At 37.1% G+C, this 12,755-nt stretch overlaps 1 protein-coding gene across 1 annotated transcript in view; it reads right to left on the minus strand.

The window, feature by feature from the left end:
• DNAJC13 (DnaJ (Hsp40) homolog, subfamily C, member 13) overlaps nt 1–12,755 on the minus strand; it is a 131,842-nt gene that overhangs the window by 105,185 nt on the left and 13,902 nt on the right. The window contains exon 2 of the mRNA XM_011958215.1: nt 9,334–9,414. Coding sequence (XP_011813605.1) covers nt 9,334–9,401 — 68 coding nt within the window. The 5' untranslated portion in view covers nt 9,402–9,414. The remainder of the gene's footprint in view (nt 1–9,333; nt 9,415–12,755) is intronic.

Here is a 12,755-nt window from a genome sequence, read left to right on the forward strand (position 1 = left end):
AGGCGTGGTGGCACGTGCCTGTAATCCCAGCTACTCGGAAGGCTGAGGCAGGAGAATTGTTTGAACGGGGGAGGTGGAGGCTGCAGGGAGCCAAGATCATACCACTGCATTCCAGCCTGGGTGAGACTCCATCTCAAGAAAAATAAAAAATAGAAGATTTTTATCTTCTAAAAATACAAAAATTAGCCAGGCGTGATGGTGGGTGCCTGTAATCCCAGCTACTCAGGAGGCTGAGGCAGGAGAATTGCTTGAACGGGGGAGGTGGAGGCTGCAGTGAGCCAAGATCATACCACTGCATTCCAGCCTGGGTGAGACTCCATCTCAAGAAAAATAAAAAATAGAAGATTTTTATCTTTTACTAAGTCAACAGTGTCCCAAGTCAAAGAACAGACAAAGAGTCCATGGATTCAGGGAGGCACAAGTCTTCATCTTTGAGGCTGACTCCTACCATAGTACCCAGCATTGACTACAGTATATACTCAATAAATGCTTAATAGCTAAATAAAACAATCTATCCAAAAATGTCACTATGACCTATTAGCCTGCTCTTGCCTTTAAAGCAGGATGTCAGACAGCAAGTAATTTTACACCAATTTTTAAATTCATAGAACATCAGAAAAAGGCTAAGTTCATATTTTTATGACGAAAATATTCATTTTATTGGCTGAGAAAAATACTGCCATTTATAAATGACAATTTAATTTGCTGTTCTGAGTTTGCAATGAATTTATTGGCTAATTCTTAAAAATTATCATACTAAAAATTAGAAAAATACAGCCATATAAAATTTAAAAAGACTGAAGTCAACAGAATATGAGACATTTATGACACATACCATATACATAATGTGAAAAAATATTAGACCTTTGCCCCCCAAATGAAAAATTAATATTCATTATTGGCTTTACCTACTGCACCTGTTTTCTTTTTATTCAGGGACTAAACTTACACCATTAAATGCCTACAAGCAGCAGGTATTTCTTAAGTTATCACAATTCACAGACTTATTGTAATACAATACGTTATTAAACATAATTTATGTTACCATTAGGTGTAATGTTATTTAGAATCAGGAAACAAATGCTGCTTAAAGAAATACAAGTGTTTGAGGCAATTGCTTTATCTATGGGGCATTTTACTCCCCCTGCAACTGGTGATAAAGAATAAGAAAAAAAAAATGTGCTAATGATAGTATTGGTGGAGATAAGATCGTCTGAACAGGAAGACCACTGAGGCAAAAGCTGGGGATGTAATCAAGCTTTGGATTTGATAAGGTGATGCTTATATTTTTTTAACAGATTAAGTTTATATTAATTTATATTAAAACACTTCTAAATTGGCTGGGCACGGTGGCTCAAGCCTGTAATACCAGCACTTTGGGAGGCCGAGACGGGCGGATCACGAGGTCAGGAAATCGAGACCATCCTGGCTAACATGGTGAAACCCTGTCTCTACTAAAAAAAAAATATATACAAAAAAAACAAACAAACTAGCCGGGAGAGGTGGCGGGCGGCTGTAGTCCCAGCTACTCAGGAGGTTGAGGTAGGAGAATGGCGGGAACCCGGGAGGCGGAGCTTGCAGTGAGCTGAGATCCAGCCACTGCACTCCAGCCGGGGTGACAGAGCAAGACTCTGTCTCAAAAACAAAACAAAACAAAAAAAAACTTCTAAACTATTTTAATTCCTGAAAATAAAAATGTTACAAGCATTCTTAAATTTTCTAGTACTTATGAATACTGCTTTCCTCTTTTAAATAATTTTTTTGGCCAGGTACAGTGGCTCACGCCTGTAATCTCAGCACATTGAGAGGCTGAGGCAGGAGGATGGCTTGGGCCCTGAGACCAGTCTGGGCAAGATGGTAGACTCCATCTTGGGGAAAAGAAAAAAAAAAAAATCCAACAATTTTTTTATAACTTTTTTTTTTTACATATGGTATTTTATAGCTTTTTTTTTTTACATAAGGTATTTTATAACTTTTTTTTACATGTTTTCTTTAGGCAAAATAAAAAAAAAACAATGTGTAAGGTCAGATACTGTATTAGGTACTATAATGGATTGAATGGGTATCTGACACTGTGCTGGGTTCAATAATATGGCAGTGAATAAGAGTCCTTTAAAGATTTAGTTTCCTCCCAACATTTTATTAGTTATCTAATTCAGACTTCTGAAATAAACTTCAAAGTAATAAGAGCTAAGATTCTTGTCGTTGTCTGAAAGTTAATTTCTGACTCAAATATTTAACTAGCTTCTATCAATTAGGTATGTAAAATAGTGCCAACAGAGATACTACAAAAATACTGGTCACCATCATAACATCCATTATACTCTTCTGCACCGAAAATCCATGTAATGCAGTATTATAATAGAGAAAATTCAACATTTTTGTAAACTGAGAAAGTTTATGTTTACTATAAAATAGTTGTTCTCAAATTCTTGACATCAAAAAATTCTTGTATACATGTATTACTTTTAAAGTTCAAGATCCTCAATCATCTTCAGTGGAGAATCTACGCAAACAGGCTTCAAAGAAGCCAAAGAGAGCTATTCAAAGTTAGAAGACAGCGTTTATGTTACACACTCTAGACCTCATAACACACAGCAAAAACCTTTCTAATACCGTAGGCAAGGTTGGCTAGTTATAATTGTTCACTACTGGCTGATGCAAGCGAACTAACAAACCTTCCCTGAAAGCAATTCTATTCATGTCCCAGTATTGTAGATATTGACAACTGTTCCCTAGAACTAAGCCAACATATACTTCCCCACAAATTTCACCTGCTGGCCCAAGTTCTGTCTTTCAGCTGCACACAGAGCATACCTAATTCTTCTGCCAGTCAGACCTTCCATTTGAATTCTTTTTCCTAGGCTGAATATCCTAGTTCCCTTGGCCATTTTAAAACAAGTTTTGGCCACCAATTTCTCGAAGCCTTTAGGATCCTCATGGAACCCAGGATTTTTCCTTTTATCATTAAAAGCTTGAGAATTCAGTAACTTGAACTAAAATGTTAGTCCATCTAATAATGAAATTAAGGATAACTGACCTACAACATTTCTTAGGAGATTAATGGTCAGCACTGGTAAAGGAGGCACTACAGCTTAATGGTTAAGCACACCAACTCAAGCCACACTGCCTGGACTACTCATTAGCTGTGTTTTCTCTGGTAACTTCCTCAACCTCTCTAAGCTTTGGTTTCCCTGACTGAAAGGTGTGGATAATACATACAGTCATGCATTGCTTAACTATGGGAATTGATTCTAAGAATGCGTCATTAGGTGACTTCATCATTATGTGACTGTCACAGAGTTCTTCTCAAAAATCTGTACTTACTAGTTTTGTACTTACACAAACCTAGATGGCATAGCCTACTACACTCCTAGGCTACATGGTATAGCTTATTGCTCCCAGTGTACATGTTCCTGTACTGAACACTGTAAGCAGCTATAACACAATGGTAAATATCTGTGTATCTAAACATATGGGATCATCATAGATGCAGTCCATCATTGACTGAAATGTTATATAGTACATGACTGTATGTCTACTTCATAATGCGAGAAAAGAAATAATCGATGTAAAGTACTTGGCACTTATGTGCCTGGCTAATGAGTATAACAGTCAATAAATAAATGTAAGCTATTCCTATAGCTATTTTTTCACTAGTTGACTAACAGAGTGGGGAAACCCAAAACTCCAGTAGAATAACCGAACAAATTATAATTAGTATATTTATGTTTTAAAGTAGCCATAACTGCTTTTTTTTTTTTTTTTTTGAGATGGAATCTAGCTCTGTTGCCCAGGATGGAGTGTAGTTGCGTAATCTCAGCTCACTGCAACCTCTGCCTCCTGGGTTCAAGTGATTCTCCCACCTCAGCCTCCTGAGTAGCTGGGACTACACGCATGTGCCACCACACCAGATAATTTTTGTGTTTTTAGTAGAGATGGGATTTCACAACGTTGGTCAGGCTGATTTTGAACCCTTGACCTCAAGTGATCCTCCAGCCTTGACCTCCCAAAGTGCTGGGATTACAGTCATGAGCCACTGCGCCTGGTCCATGACTGCTTTAGTGTATTCATATTCAAAACAAAGAACAAAATTAATGGGCAAACTGATCGTTCATCTGGTTGTATTGCCAGGATACTCTATGGTGAAAACTTCACTTGAAACATCAGTTTCACCGAGGAGGGCTCATTCAGATAAAAAGTCGTACTCCTCAGAAAAGGAAAAGAAGAAATGGATAGGACATACTCTGCAAAATTGTTCTGAAAAAGCTTTCAGAACAAATAAAAGGGCAACCCATGAAATGTAGTATTTTAAGGCCTTAAAATCCATGATGCAATGTCCATCTTTTCCAGCTCAGATGGAGCTAGCTTTGAACACAACATTGTGTGTAAAACATAAGATTCCGATAAAGGAGACATGATCCAATTTGCAATTCTAGGTGAAAGATGTTCAAGTCCCAGGTTGCCTGATAATAGTCACAAAATATTAGACAAAGAAAACACAAAAGAATTAATGACAGCTCATATGAAGTTTAAAGACTGGCAGGGTCAAGAGCAACAACAACAACAACAAAAAACCCTCAGGATTCCTGGAGGTTATGAGGATTGGTGGAGTGTGTAAATGCCAGGCAGCAAAAGAAAAAGGTATCTTTTCTCTTATAGAACTCCATTCCTACATATAAGAAAGGTATTAGAAATTCACCAGCTTCCCTTTCCCTCAGGACTTCTCTCAATTTCCTGTATCCAGTTATTACAGAGACTATGAATGTAGTGAGCTTGTTATTAAATTTCATAGACTTGATCATTACACATCCTAATGCATTGAGGTGAAAATCCTGTTTAGATACAAAAATGGCACTCTAAATTCAGAGCATTTGCTACAATTAATGTATGCAATATTAAGGTGATCTACAGGTAGATTTTACTTACAAATTTTTATCCAGAAAAAATTAAGAACCTGTACCTTGAATATCGCTCTGAAGTTTTCCATAGTGAATCTGCACTTCTGCTTTAACTGAAACATCTGAACCTTCCTTCCTCTCTGAAATGGCTTACTTAGGTCAAAAAAGAAATTTTTCTTCTTCATAAAAGTGCCTTTTCCTCCCTGAATCTACTCTCCTTTTCTTGCTCCTCCCAGAATAAACATAATTATGTGATGTCTATACAAGTTGGAAAAATGAAAAGTGTAGAAGAAGCTAATTTGCCAGCTAAGGCATCCACACCAACGATGAACAGACCCTAAATAAAGGCATTCAGCAGCTATCAACTGAGGTATAATGAAAACTACTACAAAGGTAACAGAAATGGGTCACACAAATATCTTCAAGGGGACTACCTGGAGAGGTTATCTTTACTTTTGTCATATGAAGAGAAGAAAAAATATTTATGCATCTTTACTTCCACAATCAATAACATCTTTCTGAAATGCTGGGTCTAGGTTAGCAACACAGAAATAGGCATGGAGGCTCTAAAAACTCAGGCCCTAAATCCCAAAAATCACATAAAAAATTTGTTGTACATAGACATGTTTCTAGGCACAAGGTTCAATTAACTATTCTGAAACAACAGAAAATTTTTAATGTTGGCCATTTATTTTTTACATTAACACTGCTGAGGAGTACTTTAAACCTAGATTAGAATTGGCCGTATAAAATAGGTAAGTATAATAAAAAGTCTCAGTGCCATTTAATAATGTATATAACCCAATGAAATGATAACTATCACCATCTGGAAAATGTAAACTCTTTCAGGGAGAAGTTAAGATTCAAGGTGTATACACTGAAATCAACAGAACACTGTTGAAAGAAATTTTAAAAGATGTAAATAAATGAAAACACCTATATGTTCATGAATCAGAAGACAATGCTGTTAAGATGGCAACACTCCACTAATGGATCTACAGATTCAATGTAATGGCTACCAAACTGTCAGCTGTCTTTTTTTTTTTTTTGAGACAGGGTCTCACTCTATCACCCAGGCTGGAGTACAATGGCATGATCTCTGTTCACCGCAGTCTCCACCTCCAGGGTACAAGCAATTCTCCCACCTCAGCTTCCCAAGTAGCTAGGACTAAAGGTGTGTGCCACCATGCCCAGCTAATTTTTGTAATTTTTGGTAGATAGGATTTCATCATGTTGGTCAGGCTGGGCAGCTGTCTTTTTAAAAAAAATAACAACTGACTCTAAAATTCATTTGCAAATGCAAGAGACCAGGAATACCCAAAATAATACTGAAAAATAAAAAAAAATTCAGAGACTCATATTTCTAAGTTTCAAAACAGCACAAAGCTATAGTAATGAAGACAATATGGTACGGGCATAAGGTTAGGCATATAGGATCAACGGAACAGAATTATGAGTCCAGGAATTAATTCTCACAGTCACAGCAAATTGATTTTTGACAAGGGCATTCAAACAATGCAAGTGGAAAGAACAGTTTTTTCAACAAATGATGCTGGCACAACTGGATATTCACATGCAAAGGAATGAATTTAGAACCCTACTTCACACCAAATACAAAAATTAACGCAATTAAAGTTATACAGCTCTTAGAAGAAAAAAAGAAGTAAATCTTCGTTAGCTTGAATTAGGTAATGGCTTTTTAGATTACCAAAAGCACAAATGGCAAAAGAAAACAATTGATAAATTGATTTCATCAAAATTAAAAGCTTTGTGCTCCAAACAATACCATCAAGAAAGTAAAAAAACCTGAAGAATTGGAGAAAATATTTGCAAATCATATACAAGGAACTTTTATTCAGAATATATAAAGAACTCTCACAATTCAGGAATAAGACAACCTAATTTAAAAGTGAATAAATGACTTGGCCACGTGCAGTGGCTCACACCTGTAATCCCAGCACTTTGGGAGGCTGAGGCAGGTGGATTACTTGAGGTCAGGAGTTCAAGACCAGCCTGGCCAACATGGTGAAACCCTGTCTCTACTAAAAATACAAAAGTTAGCCAGGCGTGGTGGCATGTGCCTGTAATTCCAGCTACTCGGGAGACAGAGGCAGGAGAATTACTTGGACCCATGAGGTGGAGGTTGTAGTGAGCCGAAATCAGCACTCTAGCCTGGGCAACAGAGTGAGACTATCTCAAAAAAAAAAAAAAAAGTAAAATAAAAAATTTTTTTAAAAATTAAAGTGAATAAATGATTTCAATAGATATTTCATCAAAGAAGATACACAAATGAACTACAAATACAAGAAAAGACACTCAGCATCATGAGTCACTAGGGAAATGAAATCAAAACTACAATGAGACGCTACTTCATACTTGCACTAGGATGGCTAAAATAAAAAAGACAGTAAGTGTTGAAAAGGATGTGGAGCATTTGGGACTCACACATTGAAGGTGGAAATGTAAAATGCTGCAGCTACTTTGGAAAACAGTTTGGCTGTTCATCAAAAAGTTAAACAGAGTTACCACATAATCCACCAATTCCACTCTTAGGTATAAACACAGAACAACTGAACAACTGGAAATATGAAAACATTCACAGTGGCATTATTCATAATAGTAAAAAAGTAAGAACACCACAAATGTCCATCAGTTGATGAATGAATAAACATAGTATATCCATACAACAGATTATATGACATTAATGAAATGAAGTACTGACATGCTATAATATAGATGACCTTGAAAACATTATGCTTAATGGAAGAAGTCAAAAATATAGCATTTTATATCATTCTATTTATAAAAAATGTTCCAAACAGACAAATCCAGAGACAGGAAGTAGATTAACGCCTGCCAAAAGAAGGGGAAAAAGGGAGTTAACTGCTGATTTCTAACGCAGTCTTTAGAGGAAGTTTTTTGCAGGGAAGGTGAGGTGATGAAAGTGTTCTCAAAACAGTGATGATGGTTTACAACTCTATGAATACACTAAAATTCACTGAATTGTATACTTTAAAAGGGTGAATTTTACGGTATAGAAATTATGCCTTAAAGCTGTTATAAAAACAAAACAAAGTCTCAGGGCTAAAAGAATTTGCTAAGAGCATACAAACAGCTGGACTCTGAATTGTTACAAGGAGGAAATAAGAGGATTGTTAAGTCTTAGTCACAACTCTAACATTACCAAAAATTTTGATAATCACAGTTACTTACAAGCTCACACAGCAAAAAGCATTGCAGTAAGTTTGTTCTTTAGAATGTATCAGTATGTTATAACCATATTAAAAGCAGAAGTTGTATTATGATGACCAAAGTAATCTACCACTTGAGGAAAAAAAAAGGATCATTTAAAGATATACTTTTCTAAGGTTGATTCAAAGAACTAAAATGACTCATACTACCCTGGATATGCCACTTTTCTCCCTGACTTCACTCATTGAAACTAACTAGGGGAAAAAAAAAATTAGAGACAAGTATTCTACAAGGGTAACAATTATTCTAATTTAACAATTGACCTATTAGACAACAAAATCAAATACTCAAATCTTCCAAAATTATAGGCAGTTTGCTAATGCAAACCAGAAATACTAGAGAGCTCATCCTAAGAAGTTACCAATCCAGTAACTAAAAAATGAAAACTTGAGAGAACACATACTGGCTTTGTGCATGTGTCACATTTTACCTTGTGGCACGATTCAGAATAATGTGGTCAATGATTTGTAAAAGTGTGACACATTCATTTTACTCATTACTGATCAAAAGGACCAGAGACTAAACTTTTGTAATGGTCAACAGATGCCATTCACTGAATATTCAATATATTTAAGGCATAGTTTTAAAACTTTCATACATGCTATATCACTTCATTTAATCCTTACAAAAATCTGAAGAGTAGGAATTACCATCCATCTTGCAGACAGGAAACAGAAGCACTTACATTTTGGTCTGACTAGGGAGCTACTAAAAAATGCCATCGCTCCCTCCCAAAGAAAAAAGATTAAATCCAATTTTTAAATTTCATTAAAGGCCTAAAAAATGGTTAGACTTCACCAGAATGGCCTATTTTCTCTGACAGTCAAACGGATATGAAAATGTTGGTTACAGACAGGCTAGTCTCTGGGTAACAAAAATGTAGGGTTAACACCCAGCTACTACTACATAACCTCATCATTAATTGATAGCATACAAGAGGGTGGATAACTGGTTTATTTTCCTTTTAACTGTCACTTTTAATTCTTACCAAACTCCTTCCCAAGAAAGATACTGAAAACTGGAAATGTCAAAAGAGAAAAAGAATGTAGCGTTTACATTTAAAATCGCAAGTTTTTCATAGCCTATTGAGTTATGCAGTATTAATCAAGATTATGAAACAGAGCAATGTTTAAGAAGTTTTATAGAAGCACAGAAAAATAAAACCAACAGGAATACTTACTTCCCCCTCCATGAATGTTTTGTTGTGTAGAAACATGCCAGATCCTTATTTTCCCTAATTATGTTCATTTTGTGCTCAAACCTGGAAGATAAAAATATGAGGGCACTTAATACATGTTATATATCTTTAACCTTCCCAAGATTCCCATCAGAAAGGTAGTATGATCTGTCACTTTCACAGCCTGCCGTATATCCTTTACAAGACCATTAGGTTTCGTTTGTTTATTTTTGAGACCCAGTCTCGCTCTGTTGCCCAGGCTGGAGCGCAGTGGCGCGATCTCGGCTCACTGCAAGCTCCGCCTCCTGGGTTCACGCCATTCTCCCACCTTGGCCTCCCGAGTAGCTGGGACTACAGGCGGCCGCCCCCACGCCCCACTGATTTTTTGTATTTTCAGTAGGGACGGGGTTTAACTGTAACCAGGATGGTCTCGATCTCCTGACATCGTGAACCGCCCGCCTCGGCCTCCCAAAGTGCTGGGATTACAAGCGTGAGCCACCGTGTCCGGCCAAGACCATAAGGTTTTTAAAGACAAGGACTGGTGTATGCAACTCTTTATCGTAACCTTTAGCACCACATTGTGACTGTCCAACTCTCTCCCACACTGGACTGCGTTTGAGGACCAGAAACGACCCCTATCAACATCCCCAGTATATAGAATTTTTAAAATGTCAAACAAATAAAGCTTTAAGTCCGACATTGCCAAATAATGCCACGGCACACAATGGACACCTAAACACATTTTCCAAGTGTCAAACCAATTCCAAAAGGTTTTTGGTGAGCTACTAAGTGCTGGCCATTTTGCTGACACTACCACTTCAAAGGGTACCTACTATAAATAAGACAATTTAAAAATAAGTTTCTCGTGGGCACAGTGGCTCATGCCTGTAACCCCAGCTATTCTGAGGCTGAGGTGGGAGGATCGCTTGAGACCAGGAGTTTGACACCAGCCTAGACAACATAGTGAGGCCTTATCTCTCAAAAAATAAGTTAACAGGGCATGGTAGCATGTGCCTACACTCCTAGCTACTTTTCAGAAGAGAAGGGCTGAATAGCATGATTGAATAGTGTGGTATTATCTGAGGCTGAGGTGGGAGGATCACTTGAACCCAGGAGTAAGAGGCTACACCAAGCTATGATTTTGTCACTGTACTCCAGCCTGAGTGATAGAGTGAGATTCTGTCTCTAAAAATAAAACAATTTTCTCATTATAAAAGTGATATATGTCCATAGTAAGAAATCTAAAATGTTCAGAAAGCAAATCATTTGTTCTTGCATCTGAAGATATAATTTTAGCCTTCCTTTTTATATTTAGAAAAATCCTTTTTTTAAACAAGATTGCCATTTGTACTGCTTAACTTGTTTTCAAAGAATGTTAACCTTTCCCCATGTAAATATTCTATAAGAAAATGATTTTTAAGGCTATATGGTATTCCATTTTATGAATATTTCAGAACAGTGCTACTCAAAGCATAGCTGCAAATGGTTTCCAAGCCACATCAAGTACAGAAATTGAGAATAAGTGTTTAGAAACTTCTACGGCGGTTTGATTAACGGACTCCTCTGGTTGAACAGGATATAGAACAGATCAAGACTATTCAATCTGCGTGATGACTCACCAGTGGAATCAGCCTCCTAACAGTCACATGCAAAGAGACCACATTATGTACGATATTCTTTGACTGTAACCCAGCATATAAAATCCACAATCCATTTATTTCTCTTAAAAAAGGTAAACTTAGCTAATTTTACAGGATAAATTGTTAGAACTGGCTACTAAAGAAAGACTGATAGATTTTGAAAATATTGTATCACTTACTTCATTGTGAATAAAAGTTAAATATGGTTATTTCTTTTCTGACTTAGCTATCTCTCCCTTGCCTTGCTAGTTCAAAACGCACTATAAAAAATATTGTAGAGACCGGGAGTGGTGGCTCATGCCTGTAATCCCAGCATTTTGGGAGGCCGAGGCAGGTGGATCACCTGAGGTTAGAAGTTCAAGACCAACCTGGCCAACATGGTGAAACCCCATCTCTATGAAAAATACAGAAAGACAGCCAGGCGTGGTGACAGATGCCTGTAATCCCAGCTACCCGGGAGGCTGAGGCAGGGGAATCACTGGAACCCGGGAGGTAGAGATTGCAGTGAGCCGAGATTGCACCACTGCACTCCAGACTGGGTGAAAAAGCAAGACTCTGTCTCTAAACAAACAAACAAAAATTGTGGAAAATACATGAAAGTGCTAATAATACAAACTGAATAGTTGGAATTATTTATTTAAGCTTGCTCTATACCTTTTTATACTGTGAATACTAAGTCAGCAAGTATTTTTTACATGATTAGAAAAAACTTTTCAGGCAAAAACATTTTTATAATGGCTTGAGACATAATTCACACACCATAAATTCACTTTTATTAAAAGTGTACAATTTGGTGATTTTTAGTACATGTAGAGTTCTGCAACCATCACCACTATTTTCTGGAACACTTTCATCACCCCAATAAGAAACTGTTAGCAGTCACCCCCCATTATACCTCAACCTCAGCACCTAGCAGCCACTAATCTACTTCGTCACCGTGGGTTTACCTATGCTAGTCCATACCACCAAATAATATTCTGGTGTATGGATATACCTATTTTATGCATTCATCAATTGACTGACACAGGTGTTGTTTCTACCTTTTGGCTATTACGAATAAAACAACTATGAACAAGCATATACGAGTTTTTGTGTGAACATACATATTCATTTCTCTTAGGTATATACCTGAGTGGTAAAAACATTTTTTTAAAGATACCCTTATTTTGAAATTGCTTTCTTCATTCGTCCTACTTGTTTTTGTATTACCAATTATCAAGAGCCTTTGTACTCTACATAGAACACTCATCCCCTGGATATTTATATGGCTTATACCTCTATCTCCTTCAAATCTATGTTCAAATGTCATCTTTCCAATGATGCCGACCCTAACCATCTTGTTTTAAATTGTAACCACCCTCCTCCTCACTCTACACTTCTATTCCCTCTTACTCCTGTTTTTCCCCCATAGCACTTTTCACATTCGAATGTGCAATTTATTATTCACCTAATTCTACTGGAATATCCAGAGAGGCAGTTTTGTCTGTTCAGCTCACCATTGTTTCTACAGAGGCCACAAGAGTGCCTGATACAAAACAGGTGCTCAAAAATCAGTATTTGAGTGAAGGAATAAAATTCAGCAAATACATGGGCAATTCTGATATCTACCTCAAATCTGATGCTGTAACAGGGACTCCCAAATAGGGTTTTGTCAAACCTTCTGCAAAGGCATCAGCAATTCATGCTTTGAAAAATAACAAAAGGAGGCCGGGCGCGGTGGCTCAAGCCTGTAATCCCAGCACTTTGGGAGGCCGAGACGGGCGGATCACGAGGTCAGGAGATCGA

Source organism: Colobus angolensis, unplaced genomic scaffold (genome assembly GCF_000951035.1).
Source record: "Colobus angolensis palliatus isolate OR3802 unplaced genomic scaffold, Cang.pa_1.0 Scaffold46, whole genome shotgun sequence".
Lineage (NCBI taxonomy): Eukaryota > Metazoa > Chordata > Mammalia > Primates > Cercopithecidae > Colobus > Colobus angolensis.